At 42.8% G+C, this 22,071-nt stretch overlaps 1 protein-coding gene across 1 annotated transcript in view; it reads left to right on the top strand.

Moving 5' to 3' along the window:
• Nucleotides 1–1,783: 1,783 nt before the first annotated feature.
• LOC139299114 (KH domain-containing, RNA-binding, signal transduction-associated protein 3-like) overlaps nt 1,784–22,071 on the top strand; it is an 82,801-nt gene continuing 62,513 nt past the window's right edge. Inside the window, exon 1 of the mRNA XM_070922012.1 lies at nt 1,784–1,874. Within this exon, the coding sequence (XP_070778113.1) occupies nt 1,784–1,874 (91 nt within the window). The remainder of the gene's footprint in view (nt 1,875–22,071) is intronic.

Raw genomic sequence — 22,071 nt, 5'->3', positions numbered from 1 at the left:
TACCGACCAAACAGGTCAACTGATATTTATATAGAATGATATATTTTCACACATGCATCTTCTTGTATGCCTCCGCCTTATATTTCTTTATTTGTTGTAATTATATTTGAGAAAAGAAATTTTACCTATAAAGTTTTTTCTCTAAAACAATCTCTGTCTAGTGACTCATTGTGTGTCTGTCTGATATCATCGTTAATGGCATTTTTCATCTCCCATGGTAGTGCACATATAATGTTCCTGAAGCTTTCCTACCATGGTGTTATCTATCTTTTTTTAATTCTCTCTGTAAGGATGAGACTAATGTTAATTGAAAAGAGATTTAAAAAAGATGTTTATTAGGATCTATCGAATTATAGGAAACTATTTTAAAGGTATATGTTGAATAATTGTCCTGGGCACCTCACCCAGAAAAATACATGCCTCTAAAATAAATGCATTTACATGCATCTGGGGAGGGGGGGCTAATGAATGTGGCCCCAGGTGACACCGGCCATTATGTATCATGATTTATTTTATCTTAATTTTAGAGTTTGCATGATTAGTATGATTGTTTTTTTTTGTTTTTTTTTGCAGAGCAAAGATCATGCAGACTGGTCCTTCCTTTTAAAGATGAAAAAGAATAACTTTGAACTTTTAAGGCTGATTTACCAGCGTGGCAAAGCAGGCAACTGCCCTGGGGCCCAAGACGTCCAGGGAACCCATAAAGCCCCAGTTTCACTGTGTGTCAGTTGTTTTTTGGGTAATTGTATTCCCAAATTTGATTGGCAATTTGCACCAAGTATCAAACGGACCCTGCATTATTACCCAGTCTCGTTACCCTGTCCTTTAGAGGGGCTCTGTGCGTTTAGTTGAGTTTAGTTTTTATTGTGCTCACATCCTGCATAAGTAGTTGTGATATGCCAGTAGAGGAGTACTGGTTGGGTCTTTTATATGATGAAGTACAACAACTGTACAACAGTTTTTCAAAAACAAACCTAGGCTTACTATTAAATCTGTGTTGTAACTGTTCATTGAATCAGTTTGTCCTCGGATCTACTCTCATGAGCAGGTGTGGAGGTTTTTGTGAATAATGTCAATGCACAAACTCTTATTGTAGTAAAGGCGTGCAGCTACAGTGCAGAGATCCTGCAATGTGTTATCAACATGACACACAGGCAAAACAGGCTTTGTTGGTTTTAACGGTGGCTGGCATCAGACGCGGGCACTTTGCCCCAGCTCCGGGTCTCCGATTTGCCGCCCCTGTTCACGGTGAGTCCGTGATAATGATACGGTAAAAGCGGGACCCAGCCAGCACCGCGGACAGCTCCGGCGCGTGGCCCCGCCCCCTTCCGCCGGGCTGCGCGGCGACCAATAGCGGCCGCTGCCTCGGCGAAGCACTGGATACAACAGAGAGAGCGTCAAAGAGCCTGTCCGCCACACGCAGGAGAGGGACCCTCACTCGGGCTGTGATGCGTAGCGGGGCTCTGCTGGCTGCACAACACTCAGATGGTATAAAACCTCCCGGTCACATTTAACCGCTTTTATTGTGCGCGCGCTCGCGTATGTGTGTGTGTGTGTGTGTGCGTGCGTGTTGCCGCGAGGACGTAGACATGCTCTTGTTCTTGTAGCGCGAGCGCGAATGACATTATCGCCCGCGTTTTTTTTTTGCTTCAACAAACAAGCTATTTGGAGCTAACTTTGGAGCCGTTTGGACGCTGAGCAAGTTGTTTTTTTTTTAAATTTTTTTATTATTTACTTGAATTGTGTCTGAGCCGTTTACTCGGAGCCCAAAGCAAAGGACGAGATGGAGAGCGAGAAGTACTTGCCGGAGCTTGTGGCAGAGAAGGACACGCTGGATCCGTCTTTTCAGCACTCCATGCGGCTACTGGATCAAGGTAAATGTCCGTGGTTGAACACGGGAGGAAACAGCTGAGCCGTGTGAAGACAGTTTGAGTGTGTGCCACGCTGTTCAGGTTTAACGCCGCAGGCTGCGTGACTCCACCGGCCCGCCTACTGCAAGTTTATAAATAAGAGGTTTTGTGGGTCTACTTACAATTTCCTGTTTGGTCACACTAAAATAGCAAAGGTCCCTTTTTAGCATCATTGGCTGTTTTGCCAAGTTGTTATGCGGCAAATGTGCCACAGCCAGCCTTCTGTAGTGTGTAAAATCAGTAAACAGGAAGGCAGGTTTGACTGAAGACTGCACCTGCTTCATTGCCCAGAGGTTAACAAACTTTTCATTTGAATAGGTGCGCGTATGCAACCATAAATGATGACATTTTGTTGCTGGTTTTGCATGGAGAGATGCTGATGAAGGTAACTGATGACAAAGTAGAATATTAGTCCAGGGAAGAAAAAAAAAACAAAAAAAAGCACCCATTTTAGCTGGCACAACGTGAAATTATAGTCGACAGTTTATGGATGGAAGCAGGAGAAACCACCTTAACATCCCACCTCGCAGGCTGCAGTCACCTCTATCCCATGCAGACATGTGTAAGCCGTGGTGCAAGTGGTGGAATAATCCCACTCTTATTCAAATGTGCATGTGTTTCCTCCTTTGAAGAAGCGGACGTGACTGAAATGGGAGCTTGAACGGATGGAGCAGCAGCAGACGCTTTAATTAATCCGTTGCACAGCCCTCCGCTTTGAAGCTGTCGGAATTTTTGCAAACACTTCTTCAGACGCAGCCCCGTGGAGCTCCTCATGCGGGAGGTGCGCTCTTGTAGCATCCGAGTGCGTCTTTCAAGTGCCACTCGTGGGCTTTGTCTAGAGTCTGGCAGACTGGTAAAGGTAACAGGCGAGGAGCACTAGTCTGTGAACGGTCCTGCTGCACTGTAACTAGTTCTGTGGAACCCCCAGATGCAGCTCCTGCACCAAGCTCTTTTTGTTGAGGCAGCCATGTCCCTTCTAGTTGCTGCTCCCCACACTTTGGATCTCAAAAGGGTCCAAAGGGGCCCCAGCAGAGTGACGTAGGATTTGGTTTTAATGTTGTTTACTTGCTGGAGTTCACCAAAGTGACAACCAGAATGACCTCTTGATACACTGTCACCGTCTGAACCTACGGTGTGAATGTACAGTCACTTTAGGGCTCCTACTAATGTCTGCTAATTATTTGATCAATTCATTGATTAACCCTGAAGTCTAGTCAGAAAAAGCTCGAGGTGGTGTCTTTAAATTGCTTGTTTTGTCCGACCAAAGATATTAGGTTTACGATAATACAAAAAAGAGAAAAGTAGCAAATCCTCACAATTGTGAAGCTTGCACTCGTACATTTTTGGCATTTTGGCTTGAAAAACACCTAAAAGATGAATCCACAGTGAAAATAACTGCAGTTTAATTTTCTGTTGATCAGCTAACCGATTAATGGACTGAATCAAAGTAACATACTTTCTTAGATTACCACAAATGCTAAGATCTTCCTCTCTGATTTAATCATATTAAATTGGGTTTCGTGGTCTCATTAACTGCATTGTGGAATTGTTGGGAGATTCTGACATGAGAGGCGCTCCTGCTATGTCCTTAGATAGCCTGCTAATGAAGTAACTGTAATGTGCTGGTTTAAAACAATGTGGCACATTCTTCACTGTAGTGTAGAGAATGAAATATGTCAGACCCACTGATTCCAGTTTTAACCTTCGTACAGCATATTGTACCTTTTTTAATACAGTGATGTGTAAATGAAATACCTCGATACTTATAGACTCACTGTCTTCTATTCATCGTATGTTGGAGTAATGGATGCAATGTCCTCGACAATATGATTAGCAGTCCTGATTGAAAGAACAGACCTGGGTTAATGCATCATTCATGGAGCTAATGCACATACAATGAGGTAAATCCACTCCGGTCCGTGAGGAAGATGAGGCTGTGTTTTACTCAACATTTTTTTGTTATCAGCTGGTTTTGTTACTGGAATCTGGGTTAGTCTTCTAAAAACACACATTCCCCTCACCTACAGAAAGGCCGGAGCACAGAACGCTTATTGCCAGTTGAAAGACGCTTATCAACCACTTCCTTGACAGAGTCTCTCTTAAAGTCCTTTATCCACACTGCAGGTGCTCTGTGGAGTTGTAGCAAATATTGGCCATTTCCCAAAATCGAATAAAAATGATGGAATATTCGGAGTGTGAGCCAGGACAAGCCAAAAAAGCAATTTTGGAGTAAATGTCCCCCCTGTGTTTTACATTCAAATAGTTTAACCTAACACAACTTCTTGGTATAACCGTTCCAATAAAGTTAGTTTGTGATATTTCTAGTGGGGGCAAAGATTGCAGTTGGACACCATCGCAAGCGGCAGAATTAATCCGTGACATTTTATGAAGTAAGCAGAACTCTGCGGTGCACAAAATTTGGCCGAAACAGTCTGCCACAACTCCAAAACTGTAAATACTGTTATCTCTCTCTTACACAACAGATGGAACACGATGCAGCTTAATAGAGCACTTCTTCTGCCATCTTGCTGATGAGTTCTGGACTTGATTATGCAATTGGCAGGGGAAGCAAGGAACAGAGCTAGGGTAACTAGAGTTACTGCGTGCAAGTGGCGAATATGAGATTACTCCAGGTCTGGAGAGACTTCCATTCAGGAGAAATTAGGGGGAGCATTGTGTTGGAAGCTCGGGGACAGGGCGGGCTGCTTTGATAAGTTTGGGCCATTGCAGAGCTCTTCTCTCAAAAGGACCGTATCTCTGCCCCTGTGACAAGCCCCATACAGTCAGCAGCAGACGCTTGGAGCTGGAGAAATATCTTAAGCCAAAATAAGACACAAGCAGGACCAGCAGCCTACATGGACAGAAAAATCCTTAGCAGTACTAATGATGGAAACAGCTCAGGTAGCATGAAGTGCCACTGTTATTTACATAAGTAAAACTTATTTATTTATGTGATTTTTTTTTCAGTGTGAAAGTTCAGTCTTGACTATTATGTATATTGAGAGAAAGAAAATGAAGGGCTGTCACTTTATTTGAAATCCTAATTCCTATTCTTATGTGAGAAAATTAGATATACAATCTGACCCAGGGCCTGCCTTGTTGCCCCCAGTAAACTTGACTATTGCTAATGTGAAATGGAGAAAACTAGTGAGCAAGTCCAGACACCAAAGTGTCTGAGGAGTCGCGTGGAAAATTTCTAAAACGCAACGGCCTCACAGTAACGTTAGCTTGTCACTCAAGTGAGGCAGCGGAGGCAAATGAACTGAATGACACTAATTCTATAATGTATTTTAGGATCAGGCTACGTGGGTTGTGTCATTCGAACGAATTCTGTGTTTGTTTGAATTAGTTTGACTATTTAAAAAGGTCCAGGCCTAGTCTACTTCCTGGCTTCAGCTGGTTGTGACTGTGAGATGTGGTTGAAACCTAGTACTGTCAGCGTCCCCTGAGTTGAAATTCAGTTTTTGGTCAAACAATTTTTTCAATTAACCAATTTATTATTATAAAATGTACAAACAAAATCCCTGTCACAATATCCCAGAGCCCAGGGCGACGTCTTCAAATAGCTTGTTTTGCCAGATACACAGCTGAAAAAGCTAAAATATTCCATTTAAAATTATATAAAAGAGAAGAAAGCATTACTTAAACGATTAAGACTGTCAGAATTGTTGTTTATTAAAGTTTTTCTGAAAAGACTGATAACGCCTGCACACGGACTCCCAACCACAAATGTGTTTAAATGGACAACATTTGGATCCCAGTTGTGTCATTGTCAGGTCAAATGTTTAAATGTGGTCACCTGTAGGCTGAGACCATCCAGTCTGCCTAGGGTGATGAATATATCAAAACACAATAAAAAGTACACAATGAAAAAATACATCATTCCCAAAGAGTGGGGGTACGTAGACAATAATACATCAAATATATAGTGTATTAAAAATATGTCAAATATATTAAAAGTATCCTAAGTAGTTGTAAGATACATAAAATGAAAGATTAAAATATTAATAATTAATACATGAAGCATTAAAAAGTATTTCACCAGAAAATCTCCACTCATATATGTCATATTTGTACAATTTCCCCCCCGGGGATCAATAAAGTATTTCTGATTCTGATTCTGATATTTTTATAAACGTCCACTGACACACATGTATGTTGTCATCAAATTAAAAAAACAAAGAGGGTCAGTTACATTTGGGCTTGATATTTTTGTATTTAATATATGTTACCTTCACTCCCACACCACGCAGACAGAATCTTTGCATAACAATCATTATTGTGATTATCACAGCCTGTTTCAAATAGAGTTCACGTTGCTCAACAGTGATGAATATTACCGTGTGAATTTCCTAGAAAGGTTGTGTCAACAATAACATGGTGAAAGTGTAAAGTCACCCCCTTCACCAGATGGAGTCTGTTTGTTGTGGATGCAGAGCAGCGAGCGACCCGCTCTCAATGTTTCAGGACCTCTGGCCCGGATTGGACGTTGTAACCTCTGTGCCGCACATAAGCTCCATATCTAGTGCTTTTTAATTGGATATTCCACAGCAGGAAACCCAGCACAATGTTTGCATTACATTAGCAGCCTTTGCTAGCTTAGCCACAAAGAAAAACAACAACAACAACAACAAAAAAGAACCTCATACTTTTTCTGCACAGACTGAGCAGATGTGGGAAAGTATCCTTATTTTCAGACATGATGATGCCCCATCCTTAATTCATACATTTCCATCTCATCAACAGAACAGAGGGGTATTTTTAGCCGTGCTTGAGTTTTGCCCCGAGTGAGAGCAGTTCCTGGGTTAGAATGCCCAGAAGTGAACAAAAATAAGCTTGGGCGTAGGATCAAAGGCAGAGATATCGTTTTGTTGGGGAAACAGTGCTTGATAGCGATAATGATCTGCCCGATCTGCGGCTGGCCGACACGCTGAGCCACACAGTGAGGTGGAGGCACAGCCACAGCCTCGAACCTGTCTGAGGCCGAGGGCTGACTGCTGATTTGACCCGCAGATGTAGTGAACTTGCAAGTGAACTGTAAGAGGGCAGACGGAGGGAGCTCCTGCGGCCCACTTTGCATTCAGACAAGCGGTGCTGTGGCTAAGAGGTGTTTGCAGAGCTCTGTCTCTGCTTTGCTCTGGCTCCCACCGGATACTAGGGGCGAAATGTAGGCCAGGGCTAACACAGGCAGACCCCGGCTACCAAACCTGGCACCTCCTTCACAGACGCCACGAGTCACACTGCTGCATTGATTTCACTGCTAATGTGGGACGCAATAATGAGCCAACAGTGCCGTGATTACTCAGATACAGCACCTGGTAGGTGTTGAAATATCAGACCTGGAATATTAACATGGGTCATCTGTGTTCTTCTGCATGTAAACAAACAGACACAGTAGTTCTCCATGAGAAGTAATCATATATATATATATATATATATATATATATATATATATATATATATATATATATATATATATATATGCTGGGTAGAAAGCCATGTGCAGTCATTTCTAGCTTCACCCTGATGAGCATAATGGACCCAGTCTAATAACTTGAAAGTGGTATGTACTGTACTTAAAGCTGCACAAAGGGGTCACTTGTAGTAACGTTTTTGCGTTTAAGCATCTTTCAGCCCATTGTTTTGGTTTTTAAAGCGATTCCATCATCGTCCATGCAACCCCCATCACCACATTGCACGGCACGCCGTCTCCACCTGGCGCGAAGCTCGCCTTGGGCCCGGCTTGTTGATTTAGTGTCGAGACTGTCAAATTTCCATGTCGAACATGCTGCTCCTCTATAAAACCATCACCTCCACCAACATGCAGACATTGCTGAGGGCCTGCCTCGAGCTGTCTGCTAGCATGGCTATCCAGCAGGAGGCTCTCAATTATAGCGGCCAGCTAGGGCAGCTTAAATAATGCAAACTGCACTTGTTTGGGCAGGATAATGCTGAAAGCTGATATTCCACTTCTCCGGTAAGGAGGGCATTTAGAGGTGTGTGTTGCTAGGTCTTTGGTACGGCTGAGTATTGTTTTAAATTTTTTGATTGTGGTGCCAATACAACAAAACTGTGCTTTAAAGAAAAAAACCCCAAAAAACTCTTACCACAGTTTCTAAACCCAATCAGCCATGCAAGAACATTGAAACAAGACTCTAAATTGGTGTTAAATGCCTTGACTTGATTTGATTTGCTTCAGAAACATTTAATTTGTTACCAAAAAAAAGGCCTTCGTGTTCAACAATATTGGATCTTAAATTGCAGGACGGATACAGAGAGGATACCATATCATCACCTCAACAATACAGCCTCTGCTTTCCTTCCCTGCATCACTTATGGATCCATTTATAATCATTTTATTGGACGATAATGCGCTCCGCAGTGCTGCCCAAGACAGGCCGCAGACAGACTAGGATTACACTGGATTAGTTTGAAAAGCAGAAGAAACCCCCAGACTGTATCAATCTGTGTAGTGTGCCTGAGGCTGAGAGACAAAGGGAGATGACGATGGAAAGGAAGGAGAGGCTAGGAGTGGGTTTGGCAGGGCTGTACCTTTCCCCAGGGAAAGGTTATTTGTAAGGGGATTGTACCAAAGTCAGTTACAAAAGGGAAAATGCAATCTAAGGGGGGGCAAAAAAATGGAGGAGCAGAATGGAACGGGAGCTGAAATCGAAGGAAAAGAAAAAGGGGGTTATGGGAGTGCTGTCGTAGATGTGTTGGTGATAAATAAAAAAGTTCAGTCTTAAAAAAATATATAGAAACTCCCAGGCTACCGTTCACCCCTGCTTTCCTACCATATACCTCAGTCTCATCTTCTATAACTACAAACATTTTCGCTGAGCATGTTCTGTACTCACAGGTAAAAGGCTAGAAGAGTGGCTCATGACTAAATCACTGTCATTACTGCTGTGATGAAAGACAAGTGTGATTTCCCACTTCCTCAAAAGATAGCAGTGGTGTAAATCCACTGCTTATTCATGTTTGACATTATGGAGGCTTTCCAAACACGTACAGTAACACCCTTCTGTGATGAAAGTCTTTTATTTGTGTTTCAGATTCAGTAGAGAATGAGATGTATTTACAGCTCTGTTTCTCATTTTCTGCACCAAACTGCACTGTTAAAGTTAATATTTGACTTTGGAGCTTGTTTTTACTTGAAGGGGTCCTTTCTGTGCCCCCGCCACAGCCACCGCCTCCCCTCCCCTCTTCTTTATTTATGTCGTTTTGTGTGGTTGGCACCTCTATAGAGTGGATTGCACTGGATTAGCTTCTCCGCCTCCCCAACTGATCCGATCCATTTTGTGTAATCCAACTCAATTTAATTATGTTTATCGTTCCACCTCGCTGGTGCTGAGCAGCAGCAGCAGTCGCAGCGGCACACCTCTACCAAGATAAGCCCGGGGACCTTGTGCCTTTTTTGCTGGGCGAGTGTCTGCCTGAGCCTGTTGCTTTATAAACAGATGGTGTAAGTCACCTACACTCTCAGTAAATACTGCGTAAGGTACAATATTATGATTCAGGGCTCCCCTCAAACATCACTGTGACATGGGAAAAAAATATATCCAAGGTTGAAGATCACAATCTCAATTCTTTTTTTTTTGTTTTGTTTTGTTTAGTAGGCTCTCCATCCCTCGCCCCCACTGGGAGAATTAATGTGCCCACTATGTATACAGTCTTCTTTATTACCTATGAGTCTAATCCTTAGCATTTGATATCAAAAGCTCACAATAAAAGCCTAAAAATTGTTTTTCAAGCACTCTCTAGTCAGTGGGCACAGTTCAAGGGCTCGCAGATAGCCCGATCATGTTGAAAATCTGACTTTTTCTTCCTGATGAATGTAGCAATTGTGCCGCAAATGGCATTACATTTTGCTGCAGGATAAATGTATTCATGCCCTTTGGGGGCTGATCTCAGAATTTCTATATTGGCGAGAAATACCTCCAGAGTCTCAGATACTGACGGTGTCGGTGTAGTCGACTGCACTGAGCAGCAGATGTTACAGCCCAGTGAGTACTGTGGTGAGGAGGATAAAAGGAAATAATAGACCCTGCTCTGTTTTCTGTCCTGAATGCTCCCCTGTCATCTGCACAAAACATATTACCCAAGGACTAATCCATTATTTTGACCTGTTCTATTGTCTAGAAAAGTCAGTTTTTAATTCTTTTTTATTTTTATTCAGTATTTTAATAGGGCAGTTGTGCTGCACTCTCTTCCAAATGAGTCTTGTTATACCGCAGCATACAAAGAAACTAAGATAATAGTACGTACACATTCTGTATGTCCTGTAGAACACGCTTGTTGAAAATCCCAACCAGATTACATTCTTCTGTCACCATAAATAAACGTCAAGTGTCATTTGGATATAAAGGAAAGAAGCATTTCCAAGCGTCACCATCCCTTCATAAGTAACCATTAACAGCATCCATCTTCTTCGGTGCGTGTCAGTGTTTGATTGACAGCAGCTGGCGTGTTACACCATAGGGAACCAGAGACAAAGTGAACAAACTTGCGCTGTAGCTTACGACCACGGGCAGACAGCAGACAGTGTGTTGTTGGCAGTGGTATTGTGGAGTAAGGACCGCAGCAGCGTGTAACCAGACCTTAGTGACATTTGCAGTTCAGTTTACATGCTGTTTAATGTGCCGCAGCTCAGCAGCTAATTAGCTATCTAGCCTGCAAACGGAGTGAATGTTAGTTTGGGGTGCAGGACAAGACGTGTGGTCATGTTTTGTAAGTTTGATCAGAAGGAACAACTGTGATTTGTTGCAAAGCGTGGCTCAGTGTGACCTGCTGTATGCAAAATTTGATTGGCTGTATGAAAATAAGGTCTCCATCTACGTAGACAGTTACGGAGCGGCATTCCATCAAATGAATGCAAAACTAGGGGGCGCCATCATGAAACCCAAAACATATGAAACATAAATTTCTCCCTTTTGGTTTCTGATTTTTTTTCCTCACAGCAGAACACAGGTGATTTACAGAGCAGACGTGTATGCTGTGGCAGACACATTAAAGTATTAAATGTATTAAACGGAAAGAGAAAAAGAGGCTTTGGTGGCGGTGGGCATGTATCTTTAATGAGCGAGGGCGGTGGGATATCAGTAAATGAAAGTTAAGTGCGTTTTCTGGGTTTTTGGAGCAGGAGAAGTTCTCTCGTAATGTTCTCAGAGAGGAGGAGAGATGGATGCTCATTTACCACCAGTGCCAGGAGACCTTTCCTCGTGTCCTGCTGGGCTGCGTGCTTCGCTGTGTCCCCCCCCGTCTCTATTTTAAGAGCCTGATATTAAAGCCTAATTGTGTTCCGAGTTTTTAGGGACATCTTTCTTGTGCCCTTCTTATTCTATCATTCCAACAAAACCATTACAAATAGACTATACTATGCAAAGCAAAATATGTTATTATATCAGAGTGGCGTTTTTTTAAATAGACCTACTAAATGATCTCATCACTGCATTCCCATTAACACAGCACAGCGACCAGATGCAGCATGTATATTGTTTTTTGTCCGCCTGTTAACATGCCACTGCTGTTGCAATTGGCTGTAAAACATTCATTAAGTCTTATAGGCAAACCATAAACAAGGGGTCAAATCAGGATATACGACCCTCATAACAAGCACAGTTATCCACTCTCTCCTCGGTAATAAAATCACACCGTTGCTGCTGTCTCTTTGACACTCCGATGGCTCATGTGTGCTCCTCCACTGTGCCATTTGGCAGCATTCCTTGTTAAAGTTTGACCTGGGATTTTCCCAATAAGAGGCTTGTTAAAGTTTGACCTGGAAGTGGATCTCTGCCTGTCTGCTTGTTAAATCTCCGTCTCTCTCTCTCTCTCTCTCTGTGGCCATCATTAGTCTGCGGAAAGTGTTTGGAGCTTCTACAGAGTCTTATTTTTTATTTTTTTGTATGTCCTCAAAAAAACAAAGGCCTTGCAGCGTACTGCGAGGAGTGCCTGGCTCTCACAAAAGCAACAGATTGGAGTTTTAATTATACAAACCTTTATTTAAACGGGACAGATGTTCTGCAAGCAGAAATTATCTGGGCAGAGCCGTACAGCTGTAGTTTCTTGTTATTTGTATGTTGCTTAAAACAATACTTGAGGAAATATAATTATTCCAAAATAATTACGCTAGTTCCCAGTACAGTTTTCCTTGTCCCAGGTCTTTCCAAGAAATAATGTCAGTATTCAACAACACTGGATGAGGCTGCTACTTCATTTGCAGCTATTAAATGACACTCAATTCCAGGAAAATTTGACCTTCTTGTTGTTTTGATTCAACAATTTATAAATCCTACGACTGATAGTTATGAATAGCTGTTATGTTATAACAGTTATGCAATATGTTGAAATAGCGTTAAAGAGTATTTGGTGTCATTTCAGTGATGAAACCATGAAACGAACACAGCAGAAGGGCTGAATGAAGGCCATCATTTTTCTATACTTTCCTTACTGTCAGTAAATCGTATAAAAAAAGGACCCACAATATGTTAGTCCGTCTAGACCGCTCGCAAATCATTTTTGACTTCCCTGCCTCGTCTGTGGCACTCAGCCCCGAGCTTTTTGGCTCCTTCTGAAGACATAAATCTATAAAAACAGGTCACAAATATATAATTTCATCTTTACAAAAGGCTCAGTGATTTCCTACAAAAGCTGGACGCTGTAGTTTTTAGAAAACATTTCTAAAACAGGAGTAAATAGTGCATTTGTTGCACTTTGTTGTGGGACTATTTTCAGCTGCAGATGAATACACATTTGGCGCACTGGTGAGGATTACAGCAGTAGGACGATGTGGGATTGACTTGAAGTATCTTGAATAAATGGCTCTATATTCTGAAGATTGTAGGACTGAATAATTAACAAAACAAAACAACATGAAGATGTATTTTATTTGCAGTGCACCGCAGCTCTGTCACTGAGAGATGTTAATAAAAGTAAAACTCCACTGCAGCTGCAGCTATTTATCAGGCAGCTCATTCATTAGTGACGGGATCACAAGTATCACCGCTCAATTCTTTTCTGTCATATGTAATGCATCGCTGGCAGAGATGATTGTAATTACAGCGAGCATGCAGTCCAAACAGTCCACGCCTCTTGAGCTGGGGTGTCGATGGGAGGCTGCGAGAGGTGAATGGATAGAAATCAAGTTTATAGATCTGTGGTTCCCACCCCTCCACCGGAGGGCCAGGGTTTTAATTGCTGTCTGACCAGGGTCGGTTCTGTGTGAAGATGGGCCGCGTTGATATGAGAAGTAGGGGGTGGGGGGTGGTTTTCGTTCTCTGTGGTTGTTATATTGACAGTTTCTCATCCTGGAGGAGCTGATAAGAACACAGGATCCAGGGAGACACCCAGAGGAGTGGATTGCATTTCAGGGGCCCGGGAATCAGAGCTGTTGTTCAGGGTCTGGTGAGCCTTAGAGGTCCCGCATCAAATCCAGCGTTTGAGGTTGCAGGACGCAGGTTGAATTCTTACAGTGTTGCTTATGGAGGAAGCGCCAGAGCAGGTGGCATGCATGGGCAAAGAGCCTGTAACCTAACAGCTGCATACACGAGGAACATCCCATTCAAAATCAATGAGGGAGAGTGCATTGATTTACAAAACAAAACACAAACACAGGGGTCCTCGCTGCATGCTTTATGTTGGGTCGCTGTTTCAGCGCTGCTTTATTTACTGGAGCACCTGCTCAGACACATTCAGACAGAAACAAAGAAGTATTTTATTATATATTTATTTTATTTGTATACTGTCATTAGCTTAATTAAGCATTTTGTTAATGTAACAATTTTAACAGTAGAAGGATGTAAGCACTGGGAAGAAATCATAGAATGATTTGTCATTGACATAACATAGACTGTATTGTCATTTTGTAATTATGGAACAGTATAACTCAAAATGATTCATAAAATATAACCGATGAAGGCTGGTCTCAGTAATTCTGCATCGCTGCTGCTGTCAGTTGAAATGTTTTGCCACTGTTATATCTTTTTCTCTGAGTTTGACTAAGATGCAAACCTCTAAGACACACGAGGGTTGCTAACAGAATAATTAATTTACTGAACAGTTTTGATGTGAAGAAAATTACATGAGCAGACTTTTCAGCGGCGCTGCTGGTCAGGGAGGAGCCTCCATCCATCGTAGCAGGATCACATGGCCAATCAATATATGCTGTGTAACAAAAGCCAAAATATCGGGGGACGCTAGCACACGAATTTAACCCTTGTATAAAGTGACATCACTCCAAGCACTTGACTTATTGCTCCGTTTACTCCCTTACACAATGCCTTTTGAGGCTGGAGAGTCTGCGGTGCTGTGGGACAGATTGCACTATATGTGTCATAGATCTCACTGTCGGAAGTACATTACCCCCACTGAGCTCCTCGGGTCGCCCAGTGAGAGATAATTGTAACCCCTGCTGAGAGGGAAGAGCCCAACTTACAGGAAGACACCTTCTGTTCATCACAAGGCACTCGTTTAAAGCCTCCTCCTTCAGAGCTAAAGTGGCAGTGCTGGGCTCATTCCTCTGATGTTTTTCTTACACCCTCTCCATTTCTGTTGAGGCTGTTACAGTTAGCAGCGAGGGCCCTCGGCACATTTCCAATTCAGTTTTCCCACAGGTTCACGGCTTGCAAAAATGAAGGTCTGGGGTTCACATAAAATCTAAATCTTTCTTCCTCTCTGACATATGTTACCCTCGACTATATTTCAACTGTCAACTTTGGAGCTGTATTAGCTCTCTGTTTCTATTAAATTCAAGTGTTTCATATGGTAAAAAAAAAAAAGGTTGATTTGCTTTATTTGTCAGAAACACAATGCAAGAATCTGTTCTTTTTTCAGTCCAATTGTATTCCCAATATGCATCACTCCCTGTGTTCTCTTTTCATTCATTCAACAGTAAATTACCTGAGTAAGACAAGTGTGCCGATAGATTTTGAGAGAATTTTGAGTATTTTTAGAATGTATTAGGCCCGTATTTACTAAAAGCTTTTTATTCTCAACCATCCACTTTAGCACGAGGAGTTGGATTTTGTATGCCTAAACCCTGTCCATAGATGTAGGCATAGTTATTCTATGTAACAGTCTCCCTACAACAGATAAAAAGTTGAATTAATAAGCAATAAATTGCACCCGTGCTCAGTTCAGTCCACACAGGGGCTTTGCTGATACAACCTTACTGGTCTGGTATGACCAGTAGCTTATGGTGGCTAATGCCGGCTGCTGTTACGCTACGTTTTAGCATTTACCATTACCCTCATCATATGCTTGCGGCAGCTTGAGCAAAAATGACATAGGCCAGCTTTGAAATGATAATTTCTCCTTCTCAGAGCTCTTGTAGATGTCCTGTAAGTAAATTATCACTTTTCTGTCATAGCGAGTTGCTAATCAGACATTTCTTATCCAAAAATGTCTCATATTACTTAAAAAAAACCCCACTAAGGAATTCATTTTCAAATTCACACAACTCGCATCATGTGAACACACTTTGAAGCATTTGCATGTTGACACAACAAACCTTATTCACACATGCACCGACCATGGCAGAGCAGAACCCATCTTCACCCCCGTGTGCTGCTGTAGACCACTTTCCCCTCTCGGCAGCAAAATTATTCAGTTCCAGTCTACCTACTGTTCTTCTCCACATAACACAAATAACCCCCCTGGCAATCGGTAGTGTCTGCCTCATTATCATATTTATTTAAAGTATCGTATGACCCATTTCATTCCAACATGGATTCCTCTAGTCATGATTGAGTAGTCCCATATTTAAGGGTAGTCTCCAGAGATCCTGCTGTGCATAATGGGAACATTACTATTAAGCATAGTCACAGGCCTGTCCTTGTCATTAAAGTGAAAAGCGAAACACTTCTTCTGTTCCTAACTAAGCATTGTTTTAGGTTACAATGACTGCATTATTACGGATACGCTGGAAAACTGCAGACTGTAAAACAGGAGCCCTCCATCTTTCTATGGATGTTGGAAATCCAACTCACGCGATCAATGATCTGTCATGTAAGCAATACCAGATGAAATACTGAATATGTTTGCCCGGTGGCTAGTGATATAGTATATAGAGTCATGTTGGTGAAAGGAAAGGGCTGCGGTGCCGCCCTTTTGTAACGTGACCACTCTAATGGGCCACATCTGATGAATGATCATGATTGCACCAATAATACGGGGAGAAATCTGCCCGATTGCCAGGTGCACACATCAGTGCAAGCTTTAATGGCCGAATCTATCACTAAACGTCTCGAGCGCGTTCACAATGGCCACTGTCCCGTGGCTGGTAATGGAAGATTAATAGGAGGCTACCGGTCCATCTCGGATCGGAGATATCGAATGGTTTCCTTTGGATACGTTTCTCTGGACTTGGCCACGTCTGGGCCGTATTGATCTGCCGCTTGCAAATTTATGGTTATGTTTCTTCAATTTGCACAAAGGCAAAAACATTGTTGTCTCTGCTGGCATCAGTCATTGACTCCCTGCTGATGTGGCTCAGCTCTATCTGTCTCCTGGTCCCAGAGGGGTCGGACCCTCTCCTTTTGTGACAACGTGAATGTCATCGCTGTTACTTTATCCATCTAATTGACAGTGACCTTCTCCGTGCTTTACATTTAGCAAATGTTTATTGACAAAAGTTGCTCTCTGCTGCTTTAAATACTGCACTGTACTGGTATGATATGGCAGGCTGCATGGGGGGGGGGGGGCAGATCTCTGGTTTGTTGTGAGGATTATTCAACTGATTTCAAGCACATAATGTCCAGACTACCATGCTCTACTTGAGCTGGGGTGAGGATTTTCCTATAGGAGTGTATTATAGGATTTTGGATACCAAAGCCATGCTGTCTTCCTTCAAAAACCTAGCCTAACCCATGCGGCCCTACAGCCCCACACTTCAGCCTCAAACTGATTTAACCTCAGCTCCGGCTATAGCTTCAGATGTAACTCCCTCCACAACCTGGCAACCCCCCCCCCGCCCGGCCCTCCGTCCCCCGCGCTGTCTCGTTTAGCTCCGATGCACGGGGTTTCATTACCTCTGCCTTAGTCAAATGGCTGGGAGCTCTGGACTGATATTTCAACGGAGACATAATTAATGAGATGTGCATGTCTGGTTCTCTCTCCTCTGAGCAAAGCACTGTAAGACGTCTGCTGGGACTAAGTAGAGGAGCTAAGAGCAGCAGCAGGAGGAGCGGAGCCTTGCTGCAGCGACGGAGGTAGAACCAGGATAACAAGCAATTTCTTTTTTTTGTTCTACTCTTTCTATAACTCAACATGGTACATATACTGTCGGTCAGTCCAGGGCTCGAGAGTCATGGAGAACAGACTGTGCTTTTTATATCGACAGCCTATTAAGCACATGGGGTTTATAAGCATAGTGACTGTTTATAAATGCAGAATGCCGAATTCAAATAGTAAAATGTATAAGAAAACACTCTTGAGGCACTCTTAGGCAGAAGAAGAAAATGCATATAAAAAGCTGATTTAGTCAGGTGTAATGGTTCAAAACACCAATCTGTGTCGACCTCACAGGGTCTTCATTACTGCGGAAATAATATAAACACCTTGTATTTCAAATAGGCAATACACTGGAAGTAATTATTATTCCTTCACAAAATGAAATGACAAACAGATACAGCGACAAAAACAACAATCACAATGTTAAGAAGATATTAGTATTATGAGAATGAAATTCAGTAATGCAAATCATATCATGGAGTGAGATGCATTCCCATCAATACAAGTACAATTAAGAAATGTTGTTTTTATTATTGCCGCCCTGATGAAGACTCTGTGAGGTATGAAGTTCTGCATATGAGTGCCTGAGGAACATTTTCTTGTCTGTGGTTTCATCTTCAAGACCACCTTGAGGTTCCCTGTATGTGAAACTCGTTCAGGGCTTGGCTTCCTCCATCTCTTAAGCACAAGGCGTAGCTTTTTCCATCGCATGTTAAATGTTTTGCACCTACAGGTCTGAATGTGTAAAAAGTTGAATTTTGTCCAACTTGCTCTCAGATATTCAAGAGCCAGAAATGGAAGGGGGTGAGACTTGGCATTGTATTTCATGAATTTAAAGCCAGCTGCAGAGCTAAAAGGTGGAGAGGGAGCGCACTGACAGACAAATACATGTATAGGCTGTCTAGTGCTACTGCACAGTAATATGTTTATTTTGCTTGTGTAGTTTGTTCCTCGAAAGCTCTGGAAAGCAGGGTGGAAAACAACAATTACAGCACGGCTTCTTCAGCACAATGAATAAACCAAGGCAATTTTAAAATCATTATATACAGGATATGCAGTGTTTTTGTGTAACAATGTGTAATGACGGCTCTGGCTCTGCATAGCAACACAGTCGTATTTAGAAACTGCTTTTAAACGTTAGGTAGGGCATTGATCTTAATGAAGAGCATTTGAGAAAGGTTTTAGCAGTCAGTAGTGCATTTTTAATGGTTTTATTGGTGCACTTTTACTGTTCACAATTTTAAAATGAACAAGATTGGACGGTATTCTCTACCAGCGGCACTGTTAACGACACATAACATGATCTTTAATCTGCTGAGATTCCATCCCATTATCACCTGCCCACACTTGGCATGTATGCGCTTCAAAGGCGTCTTTTGCACCCAAACTCTCACAGCGATCATTTAACGGAGAGTTCTCACTGCCAAGTCTCATGCAAACACGGTTTCTATTATCAGCCATTGTCACGGCACAACGACAGGCAAGGTGTTTTTGTGCTGATTGAAATGACCCATTAACCCTGTGTGGCGCCAGCCTCAGACCCTAACTGGGCAAACCTGACGACAGCCGTGGACAGCTGCCTCCTATATATTCCAACGTGGAGCTGCCATGCTAATGGTGTGCAATGGCTGGTGATGCACTGAGGCATTACACATGCCTCTGCCGTGGTGTGAGAACGGATTCTCTCTTTCAGATGACATAAAGACAAGTCTTCAATGTGTAACACTGTGAACTGTCATCCTGAAGAGTATGCATACCCTTCACCGTCCCTGTTTCTTTTCTCACAGCCTTATTTGCTCACACGTCTCAGGTCGCGGGTCTGACATTGACAACGCTGTCAAAGATTACTGTCAGACAATAAACCCGGAGCTGGAGTGCTGGCCTTAAACAGCATGTCTTACCTAGCGGTTAAGATGCTCAATAATTGTGGAAACAATCCTGTTATTTCAGCTTTTCCTTCCCTTGAAATTCTTCCGTTCCTGTTGTTGTTGTTTTCCCTGCTCTGGTCGCTTGAGTGAGGCGACGTGCCAGTGGGTGACAACACGCCGCAAAATATGGTTAACATGTTTCATGTGACACTTCAATTTCCTCTCTGTCAATCAGCGCAGCTGCCGTATCTCTCTTATTGCTCTGCTGGACTGACAGCTCATGATAGATCTCGTTCTCGGTTAGCGGCAGAAATGTGTGATTACACAGGCGCGCATGTAAATACATGCATATATGCAAGTGAGACCTACATACACCTGCTCGTACCGCGTGTGCACACGCTCACTCTGCAAAAAAAACTCAATTTTAACAAGTCATTTCGGTTAGGATTGAGTCCTAAAACAAGCAGGAAAAACACAATTTTTTTGAGAGATAAACATATCTTGAAATAAAACAAATTGCCTCATGGGTACCAAGAAAAACCTTTAAATTCTAGCAGTGTATTTTATTCCTGGACTAAATGACTTGCAGTGCACAAAAGAGCAGCCCGACTGATTTATGTCAACACGGCTGGTTCTAAAATAATCTGAAATTTTGTTTACAGTAAATCCTGCACAATCTGGGCACAGAGGCGACGGCTCCTGGGCCCTCCTGTATGCCTGCCGTGGCCTCGGAGAGATTGTCATAAAAATGGTGCGTCCTGAGGAGACAGCCGGCGGCGTTGCTGAGTCGACAGCCCCACTGTGTCCTAGAGTAGTCCATTAGCTCTACCTGCCCCTTTTCGCCACAGGATCCCCACAGCACTAAATGAAGCCAGGCATATTTTCATCTTCCTGACAGCCCGGCTGCAGCTGCAGCCATGGGAGATGGAGGTCTGTGTCAGCCTGCACATCCTGCCGCATTTCTGCTGGCAGGATTGGCCCAGATGCCTGTGCACAGACCACTATATCATTCATAAAGGGATTATCTTTTCTGTTGCTTTTTTAGAACAACAGATTTCATTGCAGTAAGGAAGGGGGGCAGCCGGGGTCCCCATATACTGTATATACCATCTGACTGTACTGAGCTGGCAAAGTTAGCTAGTTAACCTCCGAGCCACACCAGCCCGTAGCAACAGTATCTAGGCAACATCAGAAAAGCAGTGGTGTAGTGGTATCTGAGGAAGTTGCTACATAGATCTACTCTTGCACACGTGTTCACACACCACCTACAGTGTGTCTATTGAAGCGCTCTGCTGCAGAAGCAAATCGAGTCCCAGGAATTGTATAACTCCAGAGTAGAGCAATACACATCCTTCCTCTGGTCCCGAGCTGCTGTTTTGGAAACTCTTGCTGTGTGACTCACTTTTTGGACGACTTTATCGTCGTTAATTGTTAATGATTTACGAGCTGAATAAATTATTTAATCTCTGTTTTGATAGTGCTGTTTTGATTGACAAAACAGTCTCAACTCAAGGTCCATTTACTGGCTTTTTCCAAAACTTTCAACGACCTCACACAGTCTTCATCAGTGGGTAGAGAGTTCAGTTAGAGCAAACTCCGTCCACTGATGCAGTTAAAAGCGCTGCAAAAAGCTAGTAATGTGGACTTTGAGTTATGAGTCATTTGTCAGACGTTATGAGACTGAGAGCGGTCAGTAGAGGGAGCTTGCGCAAGCCTGGAATTATACTTCTATATAGATACACGTCTCCATGGATCCATGCAGAGAGGGAGATTATGCCTAGGCCAGGCCTTACATCTCAGAATTTTCAGCACCTTGTGTGGCCCTGCATGCCAAACAACCGAACAGTACAGTCGGCCGCCATGAAACCAAAACAACGAGATTAAAGAAGCGGGCACGCTCCAAACACTGAGGGGAACCGCAGAGTCGGAGATAATTCTCTGTGGGCTGGTCAGTACGAGCCACCCTTTTCACTTTTACATGTTATCATTTCATCGATTGTTAGTATCAAAATATTGATTAGTTGAGCTTTAACCTTCCCCATCACCTCCTTTTCTCCTGTATGACAAATATATCAATATATTCAGTTTCGGCTTGTTCCAACACGTGGGGGCATAGTGATTTGATCCATATTTAATAGAAAAATATTGATTAGTGCAGCTTCAAGTGTACGCAAAAGAAAACAGCCATGCAAACCTCTCTGAATGACACCTTTTGCAAGTCTGCTCACGTGCAGCCAGGAAGCATGATCCAGCCTGTACGCATCAGACGGCATAGGTTATAAAAACTTAAAGCTGGCTTTGTGTAACGCTTCTTTATGAATGACGGGGTGTTGTAGCAGGTAAAAACACAAGTTAGTAATGCACACTGAAACTGCATTTCATATTCTTACACCGCTGCTTATAGTTCATGTATAAATGAAACACTGTAAACATTGTGTTTGTATTCTGATAAAAAGGTTCTTCCACCGCCATGTAGGTTGGGTGCTCCCAGAAAGCATTGTTTTTCCTTAGCTCTGCACACTGGGAGCTAACCGAACCATCCACCTCCAGAGGAGCTCTGCTTCTGAAAAATGTTTGCAGAACAAAAACTCCAATCTGCAGAATGAATGCCGCCCCATAACACCGGCTATGCTTTGAGAGTTTATGTGCATTTTGCTGCAGATGCTTGGGGAGAAAGCTTTCAGAGGCGTGGGGGAGTCGGTGCAGCAGCTCAATCTCAAACCGTGGTGGCCTATACAAAGCTAACCACCCACTCGAGTTAGAGATACATTCGAACGTGTCTGTTTGCCAAAATGACTAAGTGAGATGGTGAAAGGGAAAGAATGTGCTCAGTCAAGAGCCATACATTCACTCTTTTGTGCAGTGTGTAAACCAACAGAGACAGCACACTCCAGTGCTTTCGCTAATAATTTACTGTGTCTCCTCCCAGAGAGCTCTCGTGAAAATGTGTTAATTATCTTTCCCATAATGCATCTCCATCCACAGTTATCTTTTGCCAAGCTCGGTGCGGTTGCGAACACAATCAGAAAAGCAACTGTGAGAGGGTACAAAGGCTACATACATTC

The sequence above is a fragment of the Enoplosus armatus genome, chromosome 16, assembly GCF_043641665.1.
Source record: "Enoplosus armatus isolate fEnoArm2 chromosome 16, fEnoArm2.hap1, whole genome shotgun sequence".
NCBI classification, from domain to species: Eukaryota; Metazoa; Chordata; class Actinopteri; order Centrarchiformes; family Enoplosidae; genus Enoplosus; species Enoplosus armatus.
The sequence above is the reverse complement of the archived record's forward strand: the minus strand, read 5'-3'. Positions and strand labels throughout refer to the sequence as shown.